General features: G+C 36.3%; 1 protein-coding gene across 1 annotated transcript in view; it reads left to right on the top strand.

Annotated features, from left to right (window-relative positions):
• Positions 1–27088, top strand: part of RAD54B (RAD54 homolog B) — a 99421-nt gene extending 72333 nt beyond the window's left edge. Inside the window, exons 7-15 of the mRNA XM_060128118.1 lie at positions 370–595; positions 863–1070; positions 7043–7182; positions 10696–10986; positions 13976–14151; positions 20712–20973; positions 22481–22547; positions 22736–22933; positions 26096–27088. Of these exons, the coding sequence (XP_059984101.1) occupies positions 370–595; positions 863–1070; positions 7043–7182; positions 10696–10986; positions 13976–14151; positions 20712–20973; positions 22481–22547; positions 22736–22933; positions 26096–26313 (1786 nt within the window). The 3' untranslated portion in view covers positions 26314–27088. The remainder of the gene's footprint in view (positions 1–369; positions 596–862; positions 1071–7042; positions 7183–10695; positions 10987–13975; positions 14152–20711; positions 20974–22480; positions 22548–22735; positions 22934–26095) is intronic.
• Positions 27089–27317: the final 229 nt, after the last annotated feature.

Raw genomic sequence — 27317 nt, 5'->3', positions numbered from 1 at the left:
CTGCTCAACTGTTGGTGATGAGAAGCATGGTTATAGTTAAATTATTCAAAGGTAGATATAAAATTGGGATTCATTTCTAATCTCTAAATATAGATACATGATAGTAACAGATGATTTAGATTCAACTCTAATTTCAAGTTGTTTTAGTAATTTAGTTCACAAATATGTAATGAATATAATTAGCAAAGATGCAAAAGAGAGATATGTCATAAATCAGCTGATTGAAGAGCTAGAAAAAGTGTTTAGTGGGGGCTAGGATCATCCTACGTACAAAATATCAGCTTCTGGTTCTTGACTAATAGGTGATGATATTAGGGACATAAAATATTTTCCTTTTGTAATTGAAGGAAGCATAATTGTTTCTAACAGGGTGAATGGCAGATGTGGAGCTATTCTTGCTGATGAAATGGGTTTAGGGAAAACATTGCAATGTATTTCGCTCATCTGGACTCTACAGTGTCAGGGACCCTACGGTGGCAAGCCAGTAATAAAGAAGACACTTATTGTCTCACCTGGAAGCTTGGTGAATAATTGGAGGAAAGAATTTCAAAAATGGCTAGGAATTGAAAGGATCAAGATATTTACTGTTGATCAGGTAAGAGACTTTTAAAAGTTTAGCCCTGGTCATTTACTAAATCTCTAGATTTTCAAATCAATACTGCAGTTTTCACTGTCTACGTAGCAGTTTTTCAAGTGTAAGTAGCTCTGACCCTTTGCAGATAAATGGAATCTTGCTCTACAATTTGGTCATGAGTTAACATATTCTAATACCTAGTTAATGGTTGTCAGGAATACGCTGCTTAAATTTGATTTCACACAGTTTTTGCCCATGATTTGTTAAATATTATCTTTTTTTTCTTAGGACCACAAAGTAGAAGAATTCACCAAATCTCCATTTTATTCTGTTCTTATCATCAGTTATGAAATGTTACTTCGTTCCCTGGATCAAATTAAGAATATAAAATTTGATCTTCTAATTTGTGATGAAGGGCATCGTTTGAAGAACAGTACCATTAAGACAGCTACAGCCCTCATTAGCCTCGCCTGTGAGAAAAGGATAATTCTAACTGGTCCGTATTTACTTTTGGGGAGATATGGTATTTTTGCCTAGTGAATATGCAAAACTTGTAATATGATGTTTGGCATCCAAAGAATTGATGGTATTGAGTGGAATTCATACTAATAAACCTATGTTAGTTGAGTCTTGGTAGGATTCTGAATTATTTAAATCCTATGTAATGTTCTGCAATCCAGATTTTGGATTCTTTGAGGAATAAACACAATGGTATCATGGTAAAGAAGGTAGGAGATGGGACTAGACTGCTTGTGCTTGGTTTCCAAGTCTGATATTTACAGCTGTGCAACTTTGGGCAAGTTATACTTCTCTGTACCTCAGTTTCCTTATGTGTGAAATAGGGATAGTAAGACCATCTACTTCATAGAGTTGTTGTGAGGGTCAAATGAGTTAATCCATGTAAAGGTCTTGGAAGACTACCCTATACATGGTAAGTGTTTAATATAAATATCCTCTATTTTTATATGTTTGTGCTGTATGCATATGGTTTTTTGCTGGCCAAAGCTTCTGGCCCAGACTGTGTGTAAATACAAGAATCTGTTTCTACCCAATCCTTTTTAGCTTAAGGCCTAGACTAGAATTAGGCCTGAATAACTCAGTGTAGCTTTTCTCCCACACCTCACTTTGGTCTTATGTGGTAGCAGAGGAAAGAAGAGAGTTACATTCATTACTAAGGTTTGCGACCCTTCCGTTTTCTACTTAAGGCTCTATTTCCCTATCATCTTTAATCCTTTTGGAAGGGATGGGCAGGGCATGATTATCCTTCTTACATCATATCTCATGGTGTCCTTCATGTGTCCTATATGCATGTCAGAGCTCTCCTCTGAAGTTTAAGTGAGGAGGGAGAAAGGGTGTGACCAACAGCTTATTCCTCCATTCCACATCTTTAGGGTAGAAGTATGCCCTGGAGCAACAGAGAAAACTCCCCCTGTTGTGCTCTCATTGAGTTGGAGTGTGGAGGGTACCCATCTTTAAGTAATGTATGATCATTTGACTTCCAGTTTGTGAAGAAGGATTGTATTAACCGTTACCAAATGTGATTTTTAAAACTGTATGTGCTTTTTAGAAATGATTTTGGGAACTGTTAAATGACCTTTACATTCTTCACATTTAGTCACTTAAAGATAATAAAGATAAAAAGGACAGGGATCAAATCTTACAGTTATATCTGCCCCCCAAATTTAGTAGATGTTCAACAAATGTTTGTCAGTAATACTGGTGATATGGAAACCAGAGAATAGAAAAACGGACTTTGAACATTTAGTAGAGGCTGTTTTTAAAGAAAAAAATGAGTTGGGGAAATGGAAAACTTAATCTAGGTAATTTCTGTATCTTTGGCTATTTGAGAAACTAAGTGGATTCCTTATACTTGTTGACTAGCTTTTGATTTTGAGATCCTTGGGGTCAGAAAAGCAATGGAAAAAAAGATTTAGCTGAATTTAGTTACACTGTGTTGGAAGAAAAAAGCAGAGACTGTTTCTTTTTACTGCTCAATGTGGGGTCAATATTGCTTATGGAGTTAACAGCTATGGAGTTAAAAAGATTGGCATTCGAAGGGGAAAGAAAAATAAAATGGGAGACTGAGAAACTAAGATTACTTTTAGGTAATAATAATAGATAATAAAAAAATAATAGATTCTCCTCTATTTGAAAAACAGATAATGTCCTTTAGCAAAAACGGACAGTTTTACTAATATTCTCAATTATAAGCAAATACCAATTCAGCTAGCGTTACAAATTAAATTTAATATTTTCAGTAGAAAATGCTTCTGGGACTTCATTTAGAAGGACTGTCCTGATGATGACCAGTGAGTTGTTTCCTTTGAGGAATTAACATTGCCCCCTTTATTCGTACTTTGTCTTCTTTATCTTGTTTCTCTTTTCCAGTCCTTGTCTCTGTTGCTCCTGAGCTGTGAAGGTAGGTGAAAACTAGCACTAACTAACCTCTTACATTTAGAATTACTTACAATTGGTTTTTATCTCCTTAGAATTGCCTGAATAAATTCTTCTTTTTTATAGTGGCAGCATATCTTACTCCCAATGTGATTTGTGTCTTATTAGGAAGTAACATTTATATATGAGTATGTACAGTGCTCATATATAATAGGTGCTCAGAAGCTATCTAAGAATCAAATGAAAGTAATTTTGATTTTGTTTCCTTCTGCTATCTAGCCCAGTGCTGTGAAGAATAGTTAATATTTACTGGAAATTTTAATATTAAAATTAAATTAAAATTTAATAGAGGTGTATTAGACTTCTAGGGCTGCCGTAACAAAATACCACAGACTGGGTGGTAAATTTCTTCAATGACAGAAATGTATTTTCTCACAGTTCTGGAAGCTGGAAGTCCAGTGTCAAGATGTCAGCAGGTTTGGTTTCTCCTGAGGCCTCTCTCCTCGCCTTGCAGATGACCATCTGCTCGCTGGGTCCTCTCATGGCCTGTTCTCTGAGTGTGTGCATCCCTATGTCTTTCTCTCTTCTTGAAAGGATACATATTGGATTAGGGCTCCACCCTTATGAGTTTCTTTAACCTTAATTACCTCCTAAAAGGCCCTGTTTCCAAATATATTCACATTGGGAATTAGGGCTTCAACATAAGAATTTTGAGGGGACACAGTTCAATCCACAATATCTTATTATGTTAGATATCCTTCATTAGATGTTAGATATCCTTTCTTTATATTATAAAAAAGAAAAATCTGAGATTTGAAAAAATTCTCATTAAAAAGTGAGAGTTAAAAATATATATCACAGACACACAGAGATACATACACATATTGCTATATTATAGCATGCTTAGAAACTAGAGAATGGAAATCATCCTTCAATCTCAATTTCTTAATGAGCCATTAACATTTTGTCATGTTTCATTATTCTCTCACACACACATGCACACAGAGAACATACATACATATTTCTTTTTTATATATACATACAAAATCCGTCTTTATTCATAGACACACATGCACAGCAAAATACACTTAATGTAAACATTTTCCTATGATAGTGCATAATTTTGAAATGTGGTGATGGATATCTACAAGCACATACTTTTCTATATAGATTCCTAGAAGTGGAATTATAGGACCTGAAGGAAAGATACATGTATGAATATGTATAAAGAGCTCTTAGAGCTTTTTATGGAGATAATAGATGCGGATATAGCTGTAGGTTATTAGCAATGTTCCAGTACTTTGGTTGGGTGGTAGATTTATGTCTCCTTAAAAAGTAAACAATAAAACAAAGAAAAAGCTTTTATTGCTGGGATAGAGGTAAGGAAAGAGAAAGAGTTCTCTCAGTTTCCCTAGAAGTTTCACTTCCATAGCCCTGAAAATAGTTTTAGTAAACATACAAACTTTACTTGAAAATCTTTAGTGTTTCCTTTTTTCTTGTCACAGGACTTTGCTGCTCGACTTTTATTAATGTTATATTATTTAGCTTCTTCTACAGGTTCTGCATAGTCTAGAATTAGAAAAGAATACTAAAAGCAGCGAACTGGGGACTAAACTACTTCTAGACAACATTTGTGACAACTCAGAATGATACTATACTAGTGTATTGGCTATCTTGTAGGCCCTTCTTTTCTTTTCTTTTCTTTTCTTCTTTACTCTTTTTCCTTATTATTTTCTGCCCTAAATCCTTTTCCTGATCCCCTTCTTATTGTCTGCCTTTCTTTTTTCCAGTTTTGCTTTTGCCTCTTTCCCTTGTGTATCAGTTGGCGTGATTTCAGGTGTAAGTAACAGATATGTGGATCAAATGTGCTTATTCTCCCACATAACTGCAGGTCTAGAGCTAGGGCATGTTCCAGGGGTGGGGTTACATCAGCTCAACAGTGTTGTTAAGGATTCTGATTCTTTTTGTTTTCTGCTATGCCATGTTTGGTGTTGACTTCATATTCATGCTTGTAACAAGTGACCAGAGCAGTTGCAGACATCACATCTAGATGTGGTGATATTTAAAGGAGAACAGGGGCTGGCTCTGCCTTTATCTCCATCTTTAAGAGTGAGGAGACTATCCCAGGCTCCTCCCTGACTTCCTTTTATATCTCATTGGGCAGGATGGGTCACATGCTGTTGGTGGAAACTGTGGGTGCCCCACGAGCTCCCCTTTTCTGGGCTGTTGGACCCACCCCATAGCTGCTGGAACTGTTGATTAAACAACCCATGTCTCCTGCCTTTTCTGGAGAATTATCATTGGTTGAGTGAGAGGTCCTTCTCTCCCCTGCAGCTTGGTCAGTGATTGACTCGTATAGAGGAGCAAGTAACATGCCAGCTCCTTTGCCTCAAGATAATTTCAGGAGGACCTTTATAATGTAGTTTATGCTCTAAGGCTCCCTGTAATTTTGCTCAAGCTAAATTGTTAGTTTCTTCCCCTGCATTTTCTGATTCCATTATTCCCTTTCTCTTGAGAATAATTTCTCCATTAATCATGTGTAGCCTAATCCTTATCTCAGGCTCTGCTTCTGAGAACCCAGTCTAAGACAAACCCTTTCTTACATAAGTCATTGGCGAAGGGGTAGAACTACCATGATTAGCTTGGATTCATCATTTGGCTGGCTGTCTGGAAGCCAACCACAATGATCCTTGTACCTTTTGTTCCCTTCTTTCCTTCTTGTTTTTCCCATTCCCCCTATTTTTATTAATCATTGTCATGGATATTCTTTTAAAGGTTTAACAAAATGCATACCAACATAAATATATTTTCTCTAATTCTGTGATGTGTCTAAAAAAATTTAGAACTAACTAGGTGTATTAAAAAAAATTAGTAAGCATTGGTCCAACCTCGAGTCTATGCATTGACTTTCAAAGGAAGTGATCATGAAACTCCTTAACATTGTAAAAATTTGTGTTGTCTGTTATTGAAATAAGTGCATTTTTATTTACTTCTATTATTTATATTTTTGGACAACTTTTTGTAGTCTGTTATTTGAAACTCCTCTGGAATTATGCTGTTTTACTATGCTGATATATGTGTTCACTTGATATTATTATAATTATTGAAACATGCTAGTGTCTCTTTGAAAATTAGTTAGCCAAATATTATTGAGTATGTAGTATGTGCAGGGTATCTCAATCTATTACAGTCTGTGTCAGTCTTTTTTTTTTTTTGTGGTACGCGGGCCTCTCACTGCTGTGGCCTCTCCCACTGCGGAGCACAGGCTCCGGACGCGCAGGCTCAGCGGCCATGGCTCATGGGCCCAGCCGCTCCGCGGCATGTGGGATCTTCCCGGACCGGGGCACGAACCTGCGTCCCCTGCATCGGCAGGTGGACTCTCAACCACTGTGCCACCAGGGAAACCCCTGTGTCAGTCTTTAGGATCAATGAAGATCCCAATTTTATCTGATAACTTTGTAAGGTATTAATAATAGGTACCATTCACTGTGTCTACTAAATTTCAGGCACTTCACATCCATTGTCTTTACTTTTCATTGTAATACCACTGGGAAATTATTATCTTCCCACTTTTATAAGGAAAAAAATCCCGAGTTTAACTTAAAAGAGCTTAAGTAACTTTGTCCAGAGTCACACAATTATAATAATAACAACTAACAGTTATGGAACGTTTATTGTGCTGCAGGCACAGTAGTATATGAATTAACTCATTTGATCCTTACAACCCTGGGAACTGCTATTATTATCCTAATTTTACAGCAAATAAAATTGGGGTAAGTAACTTTTCAGGGTAACTCAGAGAATAAGTGATGCAGGTAGGATTTGAACCCAAGCAGTCAGACTCTAGAGCCTATTCTCAGCCAAAATGCTGTACTAAATAGACTTCAGTTCACAGTTAAAACCAGAGTTAAAATTTTGTACGATTATTAATTTTTTAAAACTTGATTTAGCTGGTCTTTCTTAGTTTGAGACTTTGCTTGTATTTAGTGATCTTAGGGAAGAGAGTACAAATTTCTATAAAGACCTGATACTGTAAAACACAAACTTGACCTCTCATCACTTTTCTCTCTTTAGGTACTCCAGTTCAGAATGATCTCCAAGAATTTTTTGCATTAATTGATTTTGTAAATCCAGGAATATTAGGCTCTTTGCCGTCTTATAGAAAAATATATGAAGAACCCATTATTAAATCGAGACAACCTTCTGCTTCTGAGGTATAATTTACTTCAATAAGTAGGATAAAAATGAGCAGTTTGGGAAAATCATTCATAACTTGGGTATTATTTTAATTTAGGAAAAAGTAAATTAGTAGAGTGATTTTTAAAATTTTACCCACAATCGTTCAACTCCTTTTGCATATCTTACTTAAGAAAATGACCCTATCACTTGAAAAAGATTCATAAATAGGCACTTCACAGAGAATTATAAATGACAGTAAAACACATAAAAACATTCATCTTTACTGGTATTGAAAAAGGTAAGCCAAATAACCATGAAGTAACTTTCGTACTCTTCTACTGATGTTTTAGTTGGTTAGATTTACGTTGTAATAGCAAGTGTACATAGGAGTACTATTCTCTACTGATTGGAATATAAATTGGTACGACTGGAGGATAGTTTGGCAATATGTATCAAAAGCCTTAAAATTGGGTATAAATATTTACTGAGCATTTTCCGTGAACTAGGAACTATATAAAAAATAATGATTGGGCTTCCCTGGTGGCACAGTGGTTAAGAATCCACCTGCCAATGCAGGGGACATGGGTTCGAGTCCTGGTCCAGGAAGATCCCGCATGCCGCAGAGCAACTAAGCCCGTGCACCACAACTACTGAGCCTGCGCTCTAGAGCCTGCGAGCCACAACTACTGAAGCCCACGCGCTTAGAGCCCGTGCTCTGCAACAAGAGAAGCCACTGCAGTGAGAAGCCTGCGCACGTTGCACACCACAATGAAGAGTAGCCCGCGCTCGCCGCAACTAGAGGAAGCCCGCGTGCAGCAATGAAAACCCAACGCAGCCAAAAATAAATAAAATTAAATTAAAGGAAAAATAATGATTTAAGCATATATTTAATAGAATGGGAAATGTTTATGATACATTATTTAAAAATAAAATCACATTCATTTATTTACCCAACACTTACATATTAAATACCTAAAGTGGGCCAAATGCTAAGTGCCAGACACTGGGGAATATGGTGATAAGCCAAACTGGTTGGTTGTTCCCGTGAAGCTTTGTGGTTTGAGATACTGTTTTTGTTACAAATAAAAATAAAATATCTAATATATTTACATATTTATGCAAACAAAATGGTTTTGAAGATATACATAGAAAGTCTTGGCAGCATTGGCTGTTTCTGGTTGATGAAAGTTAGCTTTAATTTTCTTATTTTTGCATAACTATATTTTCTGACCTTTCTCCAGTGAACCAATTATTTTGTAATAAAAATTGAGAATAGTTTTAAAATATAAGGGAAATTTTCTGTGATTTATATAGAAACAAATATGTACATATGGGATTTATTTTAAGCTTCCCTGTGAAGTTCTATACACTTAAAAGATTCTATGTAGTGAATTTATTTTTTTATTTATTTATATTTTTTGGCTGCGTTGGGTCTTCACTGCTGCGCCGGGCTTTCTCTAGTTGCGGCGAGTGGGGGGCTACTCTTCGTTGTGGTGTGCGGGCTTTTCATTGCGGTGGCTTCTCTTGTTGCAGAGCATGGGCTCTAGGTGCACAGTCTCAGTAGTTGTGGCGCACAGGCTTAGTTGCTCCGTGGCATGTGGGATCTTACCGGACCAGGGATCGAACCCGTGTCCCCTGCATTGAAAGGCAGATTCTTAACCACTGCACTACCAGGGAAGTCCCCTATGTAGAGAACGTAAACATAAATTTCATTCATACTGTATTTTGACTTTAAAAATGTACTATTATTTTACGAACAATGTGTAATGATTTTGAAAGAGTCAGCAGTACCTTGTGCCAATAATTTCTTGTAAACTTAGTTTTAGGATCAATTACTTGTTAAAATATTTTCTTCCAAGAATTTGCTCTATTAGTGCTTTGATAATGATTTTAAGACCATATACTGTTACAGTCTTCTCATAAAAGCTTACTTTCAGACAATTCAGTTTGTGGATTATTGATTTCCAGTGGTTCTCAATGGTGGCAATAGCCAAACAAACAAGGATTCGGAGACTGTGGCTTCACTTAATTAAATGATTATGCTAAACATTTAAAGAGATGATTGTTGATTTTTCTATTCTAAACTGTATTTCATTTCTTTTATTTAAAAAAAATCTGAAGGGAAGCAATTAGTAAATGGTTGATCATTAAAAAATATTTAATGTTCATTTAACTGCATGTTCTGGGTTGGCCAAAAGGTTCGTTTGATTTTTTTCTGTAAGATTTGGCTCTAGTAGCGCTTAGTTGTCTTTAACTTCATTCGAAACAATTTTGTTAGATTGTATTGTGACAGCTGTCATATCAGCGTGCATTTAAAAAAAACTTATCAGAATTGGTGATTTTTGTGTAGCCATTTTAATATTGAAGATGAAAGAAAAAAGCAACATTTTTGGCATATTATTCTTTCTTATTTCAAGAAAGGTAAAAACACAGCTGAAATGAAAAAAAAGATTTGTGCAGTATATGGAGAAGGTGCTGTGACTGACTGAATGTGTCAAAAGTGGTTTGCGAAGTTTCGTGCTGGAGATTTCTTGCTGGATGATGCTCCATGGTCGGGTAGACCAGTTGAAGTTGATAGCGATCAAATCAAGACATTAATTGAGAACAATTAATCAACATTAAACCACATGGGAGATAGCCAACATACTGAAAATATCCATATTAAGCATTGAAAATCATTTGCACCAGCTTGGTTTTGTTAATCACTTTGATGTTTGGGTTCCACATAAGTTAAGCAAAACAAACAAACAAACAAACAAAAACCTTCTTGACTGTATTTCCACATGCAATTATCTACTTAAATGTAATGAAAACGTTCCAGTTTTAAAACAAATCGTCTCGGGCGATGAAAAGTGGATACTGTACAATAATGTGGAATGGCAGAGATCGTGGGGCAAGTGAAATGAACCACCACCAACCACACCAAACGCCGGTCTTCATCCAAAGAAGGTGATGTGTGTATACGGTGGGATTGGGAGTCCTCTATTATGAGCTCCTTCCAGAAAACCAAACGGTTAATTCCAATAGTACTGCTACCAATTAGACCACCCGAAAGCAGCACTTGACGAAAAGCATACGGAATTAGTCAACAGAAAACGCATAATCTTCCATCAGGATAATGCAAGAACATATGTTTTTTGATAACCAGGCAAAAACTGTTACAGCTTGGCTGGGAAGTTCTGATTCATCTGCCGTATTCACCAGACATTGCACCTTAGTATTTCCATTTATTTCAGTCTTTACAAAATTCTCTTAGTGGGAAAAAAGTTCACTTCCCTAGAAGACTGTAAAACGCACCTGGAACAGTTCTTTGCTCAAAAAGACATAAAGTTTTGGGAAGATGGAATTATGAAGTTGCCTGAAAAATGACAGAAGGTAGTGGAACAAAACAGTGAATATGTTGTTCAATAAGGATCTTGGTGAGAATGAAAAATGTGTCTTTTATTTTTACTTAAAAACTGAAGGAACTTTTTGGCCAGCCCAGTGTGTTTTTTTTGTTTGTTTGTTTTGTTTTCTAAAACACTTTTAAGTCTGCTGTTTTTCCATAGGAAGAAAAGGAGTTAGGAGAGAGAAGAGCAGCTGAACTTACTTGCCTCACTGGGCTCTTTGTCCTTAGAAGAACCCAAGAAGTCATAAATAAATATCTCCCACCTAAGATAGAGAATGTAGTCTTTTGCCGACCAGGAGCCCTACAGATTGAACTTTATCGAAAACTGTTGAATTCTCAGGCTGTCAGATTCTGTCTTCAAGGATTGTTGGAAAATAGTTCTCATCTAATATGTATTGGAGCTCTTAAAAAACTGTGCAATCACCCCTGCCTTTTGTTCAACTCAGTAAAGGTAAGTAGTGTATGAGCCTACGTCAGGAATATGAGCTGAGGGTTCTATGTCATGTGAACCTAAGATGGCAGATTGGACTAATCCCTGGGGTTGCATTTGTGGGTTTTCCAAAAGCTGTGCAGCCTCTTCAGTGTGATTCTTCTTTAGAGTTTATCCAGCCTTCTACTTGTTCTTCAGAGCATGACCATATTCATAGAGCTGAACGAGGGATGAAATGGGCTTGAGGCTCTGCCTTCTAGAGTTTGTGCCCCCTGCCCTTTGGCGCCTCATCTAATGCTCGGTCCTGGTTTCCCTTCCTATTTTATATTAATACAGCCAGTCAGTTTGTTTGGAGCTAACAAATACAAAATTTACCATTAAGAAATAATTTATTTTTTCCTCATAAAAGTAATACATGATTGTTATAGGAAATCTATAAAATTCAAAAAATCACAAAGAAGAAAGTAAAGATCATCTACTGGTTACAATGTAAATTGGTACAACTGGGAGACAGTTTGGCAATATGTATCAAAAACCTTAAAATTTAATGTATCTTGTGACCTGGTAATACCACTTTGAATAATTTGTCATAAAGAGATAAAGCTCTCCAGCCACAGAAAACCACATTTGGTATTAATAATCTTAGTTAATACTTATTAAACACCGTGTACCAAACACTAAGTACTTTTCTAGTATTTTTTTTTTATTCTTCACAAAATTCTATGGAGTAAGTACTATTGTTACCATCCCCATTTTTGGGTGAGGAAACGGACTCAAAGATACCCATAAGTAGTCTTTTCTAGAGGAACTTAATTCTAATGATGCTATGCTTATTATTTAAAAATCTATTATTATTACTAAATAAATTGTGGACATTTCCCCAAATTAGATGCCTTCTACAAGTATGACTTTTAATGGCTACATAGTTGACCTGACCATTTGGATATTAATGAACATAAGGCAGTTTGGGGTATAGTGAGAGTTTTCTGTTTTGGTGTTGGAACTAGGTATCAGTCCCTACTCTACTACTTGTTTAATTACAGACAAGTTTAACCATGGCCAGGTTGTGTCTGTGAGCCTCAGTTTATCTTAACTGAAACACAGAGACAATAATAACTTCCCGATAATGTTATTGTGGCTATCTGATGAATTTTTATTACAACTATAACTGAATATTACAACTCATAACTGAAGAGTATTGGGTTGCAGAGAGTCAGAGAAGAGATTGCCCTGTCTAGTTGATGTGAGGAATCTAACTGGTAAATCTCTGTAATGCACCTCCACGCATCAGGCTGTCTCAGCATAAAGATATTGTCTGTTAGTTGATTCTTAATTAGGATTATACATTACAGTCTTCAGGGAAGCTTTTAAGACTACATTTGTCCAGCCTAGACACATATGAGCCGATTCAGATTCTCTGAGAGTAGGACCCAGTCATGAAGATTTTAAAAAAGTTCTCCCAAGTGATTCTGATTATGTGTTCCTGGCTAAGAACTTGTGCATTAAGATCATTCATCTCCCTTGTATTTTGATTTAATATTCACCAGACAACTTTCTGCTAATGATTTGCTTCCCCATGCACCTTTCATAGGACAGAATGCATAGACCAGTTGGTTTAAACAGGCAGGTCTCATTTATAGGTCAATAAATATATATTCTGATTTATTCAGTCTCTTAATTTGGTTAGTATGGCTCATTTCCCTAGAGCTTAAGCTTATGTAAGTTTCTGAACATGAAAAGCTGTAGATTAGACCCTGGGTCTGTGGTCCTTTGATAACCTCGCCAAGGTGTAGGCATTTTAGGAAACCTAACCCAAAGCAGCCAGCAACCATCTCTCCTCTCATGTGTATCCCAGTTATGTAAATATCTTAGGGTTCCAAGTATTTTTAATCAAGTGACTTTACCCAACTATTGCTATGTTTTGGGAATAAGCCAGATTAAAATTAGTACTTTGTGCCCAGCATTTTATACTACTTGATTCACTGCCCTTAAGATGTTTCTAGTATTATTAAAGGATTACAACACACATTAAAACATTAGGGAATTATTTTTAAAAAGTATATAGTTAATTGAATAATTAAATAAATTTGAAGTTGAAATGTACTGTGTAACCATAAAGGTTAAAAGTCAATGCCCCCCAAAAGGGGGCATGTGAGTAATCAGGTGGAATTTGCACTGGGCCCTCAAGTATTTATAGGATTGGGATAATTGGGCAAAAAAAAAGATGGCGTATGCCGGGCAGGGGTAGTAGGTTGAACAAAGTTTCAAGAACAATGATAAATCTGGTAAATGTGGGAGAGAGTGAGGAGAACTGCCAATCCCAGAAATTTTATCTGAAAAAGTGATGCAGTCATTAACAAATGTAATCTCCAGTATGTGTTCACATGTCAGCTAGGCAGTTTGAGGGGGAATTTCAGAGGTGGTGATAATCTCTCTGGAATAAAATTATATAAAAACTATTGGTAAAATAAACAAAATATTATAAATAACAATAGATTTCTCTGTTAACTTATTGGCAGACTTGTTCCTTCTTGTAGAAGAAATTGATAAGATTGAGTGGACTGTTGTGCTTGATTTTGAGTATCACCTGGGAGGTGCTGTGTGAGCCTGCAAACTGGGAGAGAAAAGTAATAGCAGGGAGGGAAGGGGGGAAGAAGAGAGAAAAAGGTAGCAATGATGAGGTCTCAGGGTTTTGGAGAGGATAGATTTCCTAGAACTGTTTGCCCTCTATTTTCCTCCTGTTTATTTCTCTGCTACCCACCTCCCCATCAATCACACATCGGCAATGATACTGCGCTTGTGGGGTTCAGGGAACAGGCATTTGGAGACAGCATTAGAACTGCTCTGTAATCAAAAATGACCAAATTGTGACCTATGAAGATTAACATAGCAATTAGATTGGGCTTTTCAGGTAGCTATTAATCTTCAGTTTTTTCCCCATAATTTTAGCATTTTTTCCCTTCCGATTAAAAAAACATGAACCAGTGTTGACAGGCATCCTTTTGAACAGGAAAAAGAATGCAGCTCAACTTGGGATGAGAATGAAGAAAGGAATCTATATGAAGGCTTGATAAATGTGTTTCCCGCTGATTACAACCCACTCATGTTTGCTGAGGAAGAGTCAGGAAAACTACAGGTGCTGTCAAAGCTCTTAGCTGTTATCCACGAACTTTGTCCTGATGAAAAGTAAGAAGTCAATTTAATAAACCACTTGTAAGTGCTTATGGAATTTCAGCTTAGACTCTGTCCTTATTCCCTCCCCTCACTGCCTCTTTTTGAAAAGAAGAAAACATTAAAAATAAGTTGTTTTCTTCTTTGGGGGCATGGTTAGCTCCCAGTCTTTTGTAAACTTATCATTAACAATGTGTCTGTAAGCTTTTATTTAAGAAAAACTAAATGTAAATACATATATTTTAAAAACCCTAGAGATGTCTTTTGATATTATAACACCTAACTCATTTCTTTATCACTTTCAGAATCCTTTGTTCTTTTTCTGTCCTGAAACGTTGATACTCCTGAGGGCTTTGTCTTCAGCCTCCTTCTCACTCTAAGCACCCTTCCTGGTTTAGCTCTACTCGTAGTTTCAGCTATCATCCACATGGTGTTGATTCAAAATCTGTATCTCTAGTCCAAGCCTCTCTTCTAGTTTCCACATCCTTCTTTCTATTTAATGGACATCTAAATCTGTCTGGACCTCAACTTCTCGTGTACTAAACCAGCTTTATCATTTTGCCATTGCAAGATTGATCCTTTTTCATTATTCCTTGGCTTGATGAATGGTACCATAATGCAAGCAAAAAACACTCGTCATTCTAGACTTACTTTTCTCCTTCACTTTCCCAGTGTCATCAGTCACTACATTCTATTCTATTGATTTTATTTCTTAATTTCAGGAATCCATTTCCTTTCAGGTACCAAGATTTTTTTTTTAGTAACTATTTTAAATTTTATTTAAAAATTTAATTTTTAAATTTTTTTAAATTTATTTTTTATTGACGTAGAGTTGAATTATAATGTTGTGTTAATTACTGCTGTACAGCACCAAGATATTTGTTTTGATTCTTGTAATTACTGATTGGCTTGTGGTGGTCTCTTATAAATTATGTCCCTCTTACTTTCAATCCCATTGCATATCAATATTGCCCTAAATTATATTAAATACAAATGTGAACATGTTACTCCTTTTCTTAAAAATCATTCAAAGATTCCTAGTTGCCTTCCAGAAATTTCTAAATTATAGCACATTGAGCAAGACTCTTCATGACCTGGGTGGTGCCTCCTTTTCCAGCCTCATACCTCTTGACTCCTTCACACTTATCATGTGGTCAAATCATACCAGACTATTTGCAAGACCGGCAATTTGCTCTACTTCTCACCTCTGTTCTTACCTGTTTCAGGTTCCTATGCCTGGTGTACCTCCACTTCTCGTTCTTCTGACCAACTTTCTCTTCTTTAAGACTCAGCTCGGATGCTTTCTCCTCTTAGAAGCCACTGGCCTCATAGTGAGTTAGATGCCCCTCTTGTGTACTCCCTTAGCATCCTGTACCTCCCTCTAATGGAGCTCTTCTCACGTTATATTGTAATCATTAATTCTCTTCTGTGTCAGCACCTATAGTGCAGGGACTATGTCTTAATTATTCTTGTAGGAGGTATTCAAACTGTTTTTGAATTAAGGCAAAAATACAGAGAAAAGATTGCAAAATAATAATTATATTTAATTGTCAAGGAATCTACTTAACCCCTTTGGAGCATTAATAGTATCATTTGACTTGTGAAAATTTTTAGATTTATTTTTCATAATAATGAAGTGACTAAAATAAGGAAACTTTCTATGAACTCTTTAATACAGTTTGATTAAAATGTTTTATTAGATAATATTTTATATATACAAGAGTGTGTAATGTATGTGTGTGTGTATATATATATATATGCAGATTGTGACCCAGTTTGAACTTAGAGTATGAACTTTTAGTTAGACTTTTATTTGCATCTTGTCTTCACTGGATTCTGTTTTTCCTTTTTTTCTGAACATGGGATAGGTGGTTATTGTTGGACAACGAATATGAGTGAACAGAATTTTAGAGGAAATGGGAAGAGATCAAGTGTGACTGTAGGTGTGAGAATTTATCCTTGAAGATGTTCTAGAGGAAAGTTCCCCTCTTGTGGTGGGAAAGGAAGGAACGAGGAAGAAAAATGTAATTTGGGGGTAGGGGTTGGGTTGGAGTCATTTTGACTGCTTGTGTATCCTAAGAAAACTGAATCCTGCCTTGTCCGATGAAAGAAGAAATAGCACTTCCATCAGTGGCACAGACTGTTCTGGTGCTTCACATTATCTGAAGAGATGGACCTTTCTTTTTAAATTGTGGTAAAATACACATAACATGAATTTACTATCTTAATTATTTCTAAGTGTATTGTTCATGAGTGTTAGGTATACTCACACTGTTGTGCAACCAATCTCCAGTACTCTCTTCATCTTGCAAAACTGAGCTATACCCATTAAACAACAACTCCCCATTCCTGCTTTTTCCCAGCCCCTGGCAACCACCCGTCTACTTTCTGTCTCCATGAATCTGACTACTGTAGGCACCTTATATAAGTGAAATCATACGATGTTTTGTCTTTTTATGACCAGCTTATTCTACTTAGCATAGTGTCCTCAAAGTTCATCGATGTTGTAGCATGTCAGAATTTCTTTCCTTTTTAAGGCTGAGTAGTGTTCCACTGCATATATATAACATTTTGTTTACCCATTCATCTGTTGATGGATAGTTGGGTTGCTTCTGCCTTTTGACTATTATGAATAATGTTGCTGTGAACATGGGTGTACCAACACCTTTTTGAGACCCTGTTTTCAGTTCCTTTGAAAATATGTCCAGAAGTAAGATTGTTGGATCATATGATAATTCTCTCTTTAATTTTTTGTGGAACCTCCATAATCTTTTTCGTAGCGGCCGCACCATTTTACATTCTCACTAACAGTGGACAAAGGTTCCAACTTCTCAACAACCTCGCCAGCTTTGCTATTTTGTGGTCTGTTTTGTTTTGTTTTTGACAGTAGCCATCCTAACGGGTGTGAGATGATATCTCATTGTGGTTTTGATTTGCATTTCCCTAGTAATTAGTAATGTTGGGCATCTTTTAATGTACTTGTTGACTATTTGTATATTTTCTTTCAAAGACGTCTGTTCAAGTCCTTTGCCCATTTTTTTTAATTGGGTTGTTTTTTTTTTGTTGTTGTTATTGAATTGTAGTCCCCTCCCCCCTTTTTTTTAATGGCCAATTGGGTATAGAGGCCAGGTTTTCCACATCTGAGCTGCCTATGCACAAACATCTCCTAAACCTTTAAAATACGTAGCTAGAAGTTGCTCACAGTGTTTGACTTCAGGGATAGTATTACTGTCTACACCTGATCTACTGTGTTATTGTTAACTAGAACTGGACAGTTCTATTTTCGGTCTACAGGCAGAACTCTTCTACAGTGCTTTTGTGCATATTGAGATGAATTAGAATTGGGTGGAGGCATATCTGAGAACTCCTGGCTTGTCTGGCTGGTGGCCCTTTTATGGAATTTTTTAAAAGAATACTTCAAAATTTAAAAAGTTCCTCTTCCCTCCTGGTTGTTGCATTCACGCACTAGGCTTCATGGCTTGGAGAGTAGAGTTCATGCCGAATTCCACCCCCCGTGCATCTCTTGGTTGGACACTCTTGTGCTGGGTGCAGCTTGCACTGTACCTGACATGGCAGCCTTGCCTACAGATTTCAACTGCTTTCAGGGACAGTATAGTGACCATAAAAATAATAGCCTTGTTTGAAAGTGGTATGTATGTGTGGCGGGGCTCTAGACCTCTGGAAGGGGATTGTCCAAGGCTCTTTACCAAGATAGTCACCTATCCCATCAATCTACATCTAGCCTTGTAAGAACTTGTTGGGGGAAAATATTCTAAAGCCAGATTTCCTCCAGTCCAGTAAAGTTGTATCAGCAAAACTATGTTTAGATAATGTTATTCATCCCCGTAATAGTATAGAAAAGGAAGGGAAAAATGACTGAATTATTAGTATAGGAATTTTGGCAGATTGCGTAAATGGTCTTAAGTTCTCCCTCCCTATATCCATGTTCCTTTGCTGGGTAACTTTGGGTGATCTACCATTCTGACTCTGAGCTCAGCCACGTGATCTGAATTGGTCCATGAGGTGCTGGCAAACATGGCACAAGAAGAGGCTTGAAAAGATCTTGTGCCGTGGGGCTGGTCCTCCTTTGTGCTTCCTGGAAACTTTTTGTCACCGTGTGAATAAGCCTGGGCTAGCCTGCTAGAGGGTAAGAGACCTGAGAAACTCAGATGAGGCTTCCCAGCCGAGGCCCCTCACCAGTCAGCCAGTTCCCAGTCTACTTGGCAGCTGACTGCAGATGCTTGAGTCAGCACAGCCACGACCAGCAGAGGAACCTCTTAGCTGAGCCCAGCCCAAATTGCCAACCTACGGAATTGTGAGCTAAATATAAAATACATGGTTGCTGTTTTAAGCCACTAAATTTTGGTTTGGTTTGTTATGTAGCCAAAGGTAACTGATACAGGAATACAAATATACATGATCTTTACCTTGTTAGCATAGATAATTAAGATAATTCTAACTGTTAAACATTTGCTTTATTTTAAAAATTTCTAGTGCTAATAATTATCCCACTAGTTATAAAACTTGTAGGAAATATTCTTGATCTGTTTTTTATTTTTTGCTTAATTTATCAAACTTTAGCTATTAGATAAATTCTGGTTTTACTTTTTACCATATTTTATTGTTTAAAATTTTTATTTTATCAAAATGTTAAAAGGGCTTATCATTAAAAAAGACAGGAGTTCATAGTTCCATCTCTCCCCCTTTGCATCCTGTTTCTCAATCACCAGCTCCCATAGTATGTTGCCAGACCATGTATTTATACTGCTATCTCTTGTCTTTTACATATTTTCTTCATGAAAAACTCTAGCAATTTTTCTTCATTCTTTATACATTGAGTTATAATCTTTTTTTTTAATATGACAATGCTTTTTGATAGTTTCCCATGGCTTTTATTTTATTTTATTTATTTAGTTTTTGGTGGCACGCAGAACTTCCCTGACCAGGGATTGAACCCTTGCCCCCTGCAGGGGAAGCGCAGAGTCTTAAACACTGGACCACTAGGGAAGTCCTGAGTTATAATCTTGATGTGCCTTAATATGGATCATGTTTTCATTTATTGAACTGAAAACTCTATAGTAAGTCGTTTTAATCTGAAGATCCCATGTCTGGGAAGCAGCCTCTTTCAGAAAACAATTTTCTTTTGTTTTATTTGGAATTTCGGTCAGTCATATATTGAACCTCATGGATTGATTCTATAATTCTTTTTTCTTTCCTCTCCTATTGGTCATCACTTTTCCTTTTTAATCTATTTACGGGAAGATTCTCTTTCTTTCTTCTAAATCTCCTATTAAATTTTTATTTGGGCTGTCATTTTAAATTTCCAAGATAATTTTCTTATTCTTGATTGTTCTTTTTTATTGCCACCTCTTCTTGTGAATGCTATCTCTTATATGAGGGTATTAATTATTTCCTTAAAATTGTCTTCTGTTTCCTCCATTGCTCTGTTTTATTCATGTTTCTTTTTTTCTGTTTATTTGTTTTGGTTTCTATTTTTCGTGTTGGAGGCTGGCTTCAAGTAGCTGGTGGCCCTTGGTGTCCATTTATATTTAAGAGTAAGGCAGTAAAACACTAACTGAATGCTCTGTGTGCATGGGCAGGGCTTGTGGACTGCTGACCTGCGTTAGGTAACAGGTAGCGAGCTGGCTTTTTTATTTGGGGATTCCCTATCTGTGGACCTTTTCTCTGGGGTCATTCAAATGAGTCATTCCAGAGGTGAATCTTCCAATAATATCTTTCTTGGGGTGTGGAATGCTTTGCTGCTGGTGTTCTGGGAGTTGGCAGAAAAGGGGGACTGGAATCTTACCATCCATTTTGCAGACCTTCATTTTGGTTTGTCACTATATCCCTGCCTTCTAGAGTTCCCTGGTCTAAGTTTCTTTGGTTTACTTTCTCCAGAGAATAAACATTCTAGTTGAGAAAGAAAAGTCAACTAGTTACATGGGATGAGGGCCTGAGTTCTACTTACCAGTGCTCCAGTCTAAACTCCTTTCTTCTGAGCTGGCTTTATGAGAGTATATGGTGTGAATGAACTTGTACCTGTTTCTTACTGGAATCTCTTTCTTTGGGCACTTAAGTTTCACTTTCTTTGTACTCCTAAGCAGGTCACCATTCCACTATTCTCTGTTTTCGTATATAAATGTCTCCTGTTTCATTAAAGATAGAGTTTGTCTTTCTGTTTCTTATTTTCCTGCTGTTCTTAGGGTGACTTAAGAGAGGTAAAGAAAGCAGAAAGTTCTTTACTCCACCATCTTGATGCTGGAAGTCTCTTAGATATTGACTTTTTTTTTTGGCCACGTGGCTTGTGGGAATCCCAGCTCCCCAACCAGGGATTGAACCTGTGCCCTCAGCAGTGAGAGTGTAGAGTCCTAACCACTGGATGGCCAGGGAATTCCCTCTTAGATACTGATTTTAAAATTGAATTTGAAGGAGAATCTGTGTTTTAATTGTACAAGGTCATTGTTGGATGTTCTGTAAATATCAGTGATAGTATTATTGTGGTATTTTCCTTCAATTAAAAAAATCTAATATTGCTTTTAAATTGTGTATAAAGATTCTTTCTTTTTGATTGACAGGGTGGTGTTGGTATCCAACTATACACAAACCTTGAATATTTTACAAGAAGTATGCAAGCGTCATGGATATGCTTATACAAGACTTGATGGACAAACACAGATCTCTCAAAGGCAACAAATTGTTGATGGCTTTAATAGTAAATACTCTTCTGATTTTATTTTTTTGTTAAGTTCAAAAGCTGGTGGTGTGGGACTTAACCTTATTGGAGGATCTCACTTAATTCTCTATGACATTGATTGGAATCCAGCCACTGATATCCAGGTAGGACTGTTTATGTATTAAACAAACATTATAGAATGCCTATGGGGGATACAGGGCCTGCTGGGGATACGAGGATGATGATGATGTATAATAACTGCTGCGTATTGAACCCTTATTTTGTATCAGGCACTCTGCTAAGTGCTTTACATCTGTTTAATCTTCACAATAATCCTACAAGTGTGGATATTCTAAGCCCTGTTTTACAGATAAAGATATGGAAGTTTGTTCTCAGTCACATAGCTTATAAGAGGCAGAGCCAGGATTCACACCCAAACCAGGCTCTAATATACTGTGTAGTTGGGCCTTCAGGATCCTCATGACCATCAGGGGAAGACAATAAAGTGTTATGGGTGCTATGATCAGCGTTTGTGCAGGGTATGGTAAAGATATAAAATTAGCTTATTTAGGGAAATATTTCAGAAGCAGCCTTTGGTTTTCTTCAGAATACAGTCCATTTTCATGTATTTTGAGATTTCTACCTATGGATTTGCACCTCATATGGTATCTGTGTTAGGAGACCTGGAGACAACCCTCGGGTTCAATGATTCACTAGAAAGACTCACAGAATCAAGAAAAACAGCTATATTCATAGTTAAGTTTTATTACAGTGAAAGAATACAGACTAAAATCAACACAGGTAGAAGGTGCATAGGGTAGAGTCCAGGAGAGACCAGGCACAGCTTCCAGTTGTCCTTTTCCACTAGATTTGTATGGAACAACACTTAATTTTCCCAACATTAATGAGTGACAACACATGGAATATTGTCAACCAGAGAAGTTCACTTGAGCCTTGGTGTCCAGAGTTTTTGTTGGAGGTCAGTCATGTAGGCATGGATACCTGTGTGACTGACCTTAGTTGCTCAGTCTTCAATCCCTGCAGAGGTCAACTGGCCCAAGTCCCCACCTAAATCACACTGTTAGCATAAACTACTTGGTGTGGCCCAAGGCCCCAGGTAAACTAAGAAGCTCTTATCGGGCAGGATACTCCAGGGCTTCCAGGAGCTGGTTGAAGGCCAGACTTTTCTTTGGAATGTGCAAAGTTTGAACATCAACCTTTTACTGTACAGTATCATTGATAAATCCTAACACCACAGAGATCTGCGTAGAGCCTGAGCTGATTGCAGGTATCCTAGGGATTCCTTAGGGGTGAATCATTAGCCTCTTGGACTGAGAATAAACCCTCCATGCTATGCTATACTTGATTCTTTGCATTCTTACTGCCCAAACTTGCTGTCCCATTTTTTGATGCAGATAGACCCTCTCACTGTTGCATGGCACCCTGTAATTATTTTACAGTACCACAGTGAGTGTTCATTCATCCCTTTCTTTATCCCAAGAAAAAAATTTGAAGTGGAGAATGCTTAGGTATGCCTGGGCTTTGTTTTTTGAAGCTGTAAGTGAAATCTAGAATTCCTAATCTTAATTGTATTAATGCAAGTTGCTTATGTGGGAAGGGTTATAATTAGTTTCTGCTTGTACTCTCAGAATTCTCATTAATTTTCTATAGGCAATGTCTAGAGTGTGGAGAGATGGTCAGAAACATCCCGTACATATTTACAGACTCCTAACCACAGGTAATAACCCTTCAGTGTGACAAAAATGTATTCCCTTTGAATAATTAAAGATTTTTTTTTTTGTTAATCTGTGCTTCAGTATCAGGAATACTGTTATTTTGTTAGCTAGTATACTAAGAAACATGCTTTACCCTACAAAAATAACATGTAAAGATCTGAAGGAAATCTAATGAATGTTTTCTCTTCAGGTACAATAGAAGAAAAGATCTATCAAAGGCAGATCAGTAAGCAAGGTCTTTCTGGGGCAGTTGTAGACCTAACCAAGACATGTGATCATATTCAGTTTTCAGTAGAAGAACTTAAAAATTTGTTCACATTACATGAAAGTTCACATTGTGTTACTCATGACCTGCTTGACTGTGAATGTACAGGAGAAAATCATACAGGTTAGTTGTATTTTAATTGTTATGATGGTAAAGTTAATTGGTCTCCCTTTAGTAGTTGAAAATATTTAAATACAGAATAACTAAAATATTTACCCCTTGCATATGTTAGTTTTCTTTTTTCCTCAGGTCACAGGGCAGCTGCCACATGGGTATTTGAGAAAATTTTAGTTAGAACCTTATTAGTTCTCTCAATTTAGCTTCTTATTTCCGAATCAGTTGTGAAAAATTTGGCCTATTGGTAAAATCTTTCAAATCCTGATAATAATGACTTCAGAATTAGGGAAATGTTTTTAATCCTTATTTCTGTTTCACAAAAAACATAACACTTGACAGAATAATCCTACTGTTTATTTTGTGTAGAACTTATTCCTAATGAGGTCATATTTTATGGGGCAGTAAGCATGGGCTGCCATACTTCTCAGTGCTTCATGCACTGCTCGTGCTGCTTAAATGAGGCTGAAAGCATCAACCCTCCAGAATTAATACCATTCAAATAGGTACTGGATCAGGAGTAGCACTTGAGCAACCAATGTCCAGTAGTTGGAAATCACTTGATAAATTGTGTTGAGATGGGTTTAAGAAGTAAAACTGTATAAGACTAACATGGAAGAATTTACATTTTATATAATCCACACTGATCTTCTCTATAGTATGATTTTTCCATTTTAGTAATTTCTTCTCTTATTATTTCTCTTTTCCCCTGTATTTATCTAAATTTTTTTTTTCTTATTTTCTAAAGCTGAATCCTTAGCTTAATGGCTCTCAGTCCTCTTTTCTGAAATGGGAATTTAAGGCTGTAAATTTTCGTCTAAGCTGAATCTCATAATTTTGATATGCAGTCTTTTTATTATTCAGTTCTAAATATTTTTTTTCATTATAATTTATTCTTTGGCTCAGAGGTGTTTAAAAGTATGTTTTATGATGTATTTTAGTTTTTGTTATTGAATTTTAGCTACTGCACTGTAGTCACAAATATGGTCTGCATGATATTGATTCTTTGGAAACTATAGAGACTTGGTGTGTGGCCTGGTGTGTTTACTTTGTAAATATTTTTGTACATGAAAAGAATGTGTATTCTCTTAATTACTTAGTTTAGAGTTCGCCATATTAGTCAAATTTTCTGTTACCGAATTAGTTTTTTCTTATTTTACAGATTTAAAAATTTACTAATTTAACTGAAAAATTGATAATATATTTACCTGTCTCAACTATTTAAAAATATAAAATGTATATGGTGAAAACTCTTCCTCCCATAATGCCGTCATCTGCCTAGTTTCTAGTCCTGCTACCCTATGCAAAACCAGTATTATTAGTTTTATGTGTATCCTTCTAGATATATTTTTATGCATATGCAAGGAACTCTTGCCCAGTTTTCCCCCCAATAAAGGGTAGTGTAATATGTATATAGTTCTGTACCTGTTTCATTGAATAGTATCTTGAGATCTCCCCGTATCATTAAAGAGTTTCCTCATTCTTTTTTTCTCTCAGCTATATAATCCTCCCTTGTATGAATAGACCATAATTTATTCATCTGACCTTACAGCTGTATAATTAGGTTCTTTCCAGTCAGTATATATCTTTATTCGTACATCTTTTTCCATATCTTCAAATATCTCTATAAGGTAAATTATCAGTGTTGCTGTGTCAGAGAATATGTGCATTTGTAATTCTGATAGATCTTGCTAAGGTGCCCTCCACTGGGGGTTGTATCATTTATACCCCACCAACAATATACTATTTCCCCACAGCTTTACCAGTTTAGGATTATCAATTGTTTGGATTTTTGCCAATCTGATAGTAAAACAAATGGTATATTGGTCTAGTTTTAATTTAATTTAACTTTATTATGAGTGAAGTTGGGTATATTTTCCTATGGTTAAGAGCTGTATTTCCTTTATGTGAACCACCTGCTCATATCATTTGCCCATTTTTCTATTAATGACCTAATTCTGTGTTAGGCATATCTGTTATTGAAAGAGATATGTTAAAATCTTACAGTATGACAGTGGATTTGTCAGTTTCTTGTTATTCTGTCAATTTCTGCTTTATATATTTTGTATCTTCTTTGTAAAAATTTTTTCATTATTATTTATTTATTTTATTATTGTGTAGTGATTGCTTTATCCCTGATGTCTTTTGCTTTCATTTTGTCTTTAGTTAACATATTACACTGACTTTTTAAAATTTTTATTGGAGTATAGTGGATTTACGATGTGTTAGTTTCAGGTGTACAGCAAATACACTGACTTTCTTATTGTTAGTATTTGTCTGGTATATCTTTTTCTGTTCTTTTATCTTGAATCTTTCTGTGTCCTTATGTTTTAGGTATCTTTCATGTAAATAATATGAGGCTGGATTTTCTTTTTTATCCAGTCTGATGTTCTCTTTTTTAAAGATTTAATTTTATTTATTTTTGGCTGCATTGGGTCTTCGTTGATGCACGCGGGCTTTCTCTAGTTGCGGCGAGCAGGGGCTACTCTTTGTTGCGGTGCGTGGGCTTCTCATTGCGGTGGCTTCTCTTGTTGCGGAGCACGGGCTCTAGGCACGTGGGCTTCAGTAGTTGTGGCACAAGGGCTCAATAGTTGTGGCTCACGGGCTCTATAGTGCAGCCTCAGTAGTTGTGGCACATGGGCTTAGTTGCTCTGCGGCATGTGGGATCTTCCTGGACCAGGGTTCGAACCCACGTCCCCTGCATTGGCAGGCGGATTCTTAACCACTATGCCACCAGGGAAGCCCTTGCTACAGAATATTAATGAGTTTGATTATGGAGTGTTAACCCACATTGTTACAGTTATGTTCTGAATTTGGAAACGTATCTGGCCCCACAGGCTTTTAGGTAAGAAACTGTGGACCTGTAATAAATCTCTTTGGATGATTAATTTGTTTAATGTGTATTTCTCCTGCTAGACCATAAAGTCCTTGAAAACAGAGACCATGTCTATTTTTGTTCACCATTTTGGCCCCCATTGCTCAAATCAGCACATTGTAAACAATTTATAAATATTTGTAGAAGGAATGAATTAATTGAATTTGCTTATTTTAACATAAACCATGGTGATCAAATGTAACAAATCATATAAACTCATTATATATTTAAAAAGTATTGTATGTAATAGGATATTGATTGGCCTAAGGATTTCCTCATTGTTTTACTTATTTCAGGTGATTCATTGGGAAAATTCCCTGTCTTTAGAAATTGTCAGCTTGGTACACATCAACAGAAGTCTGACTCCCTGAAACCTGTCTCCATGTCACAGCTGAAGCAATGGAAACATTTTTCTGGAGATCATTTAAATCTTACAGATCCTTTTCTTGAAAGAATAAGAGAAAATGTGTCATTCTTTTTTCAGAATATAACCAATCAAACTACTGCTATATAACCCCCTTTAAAAAATTAATCTAGTAAGTAAATGTAATTTTGGAAAACAAATAGAATTATTTTAATTATAATAATATATTTTATTGCAAAATGTATTATAGTTTTGATATAATAATCAAAACTGAGTTGTTTAATTTTTTGTATATATTCTTAAATATTGAAACATTAAAGACATACTTGTATCATCCTATAATTGTTTATTAATAATTCCGTAATTCATGCAGTTTCATTAAGTAATTTCTAAGGAATTTTCATAAGGAATATTAAAAGGTAAAATGCCCTGTTTCTATCTTTGGGAAATCTAAACTGATTAGGAATATTAGACAGATGTGGGAGACAACTGAAAAATTTGGTAAGTTTAAACTACAGCTCAAAGGAGAAAGAGAATCAGAGACTAGGATTGCTAATGCTGAAGATTCAGTTGGACATAATAGTTGCTACAGGGCGGTTTGGGTGAGAGTGGTCTGTGGGTTGTGGCAGGACGGGGAGGAGTACTGGACACTTCAAAGCACGGTTTTCTAATCTGGGACTTCAGACTGTAAAGCCATGTCCAGCAAGCATTGTTTGTACTCTGGTTAATGGTTCAGCTACCATCATGTCAAGGGGTTTCTGTAGTAATTTTTGACATTAAATAGAAAGTTTTAATTTACAAAGCAAGCTTTAGAAGACTGAAGTCTGCAAGGAGAAAGGAGTTACTCATTTAATCTCCAATTGGGGTTCCTGCAATCAGCTTTTGCTTCCTTTTAGGGAAATTTCTTTTAGACTGAAATTGTCTTGAGGTGTTGAATAAAGACTCAGTTGTGTATCATCAAGTCTGAGTTCTTTGGATCTGTGGTGCCATGCCTGGGCACTTGTACATCTAGGATTCATGAACTGGCAGTTTGGGGATCAAGTTTGTCGGTAAGGAAGTAGTCAACTAATAAAAAGCAAAAATGATGTTTCTTGGCCCTTTGTATATGCCTCTTATATGAGGCTTTGCATATAAAACGTCTTCCAATATGTATC

Source organism: Lagenorhynchus albirostris, chromosome 17 (genome assembly GCF_949774975.1).
Source record: "Lagenorhynchus albirostris chromosome 17, mLagAlb1.1, whole genome shotgun sequence".
Classification (NCBI taxonomy): Eukaryota; Metazoa; Chordata; class Mammalia; order Artiodactyla; family Delphinidae; genus Lagenorhynchus; species Lagenorhynchus albirostris.
The sequence above is the reverse complement of the archived record's forward strand: the minus strand, read 5'-3'. Positions and strand labels throughout refer to the sequence as shown.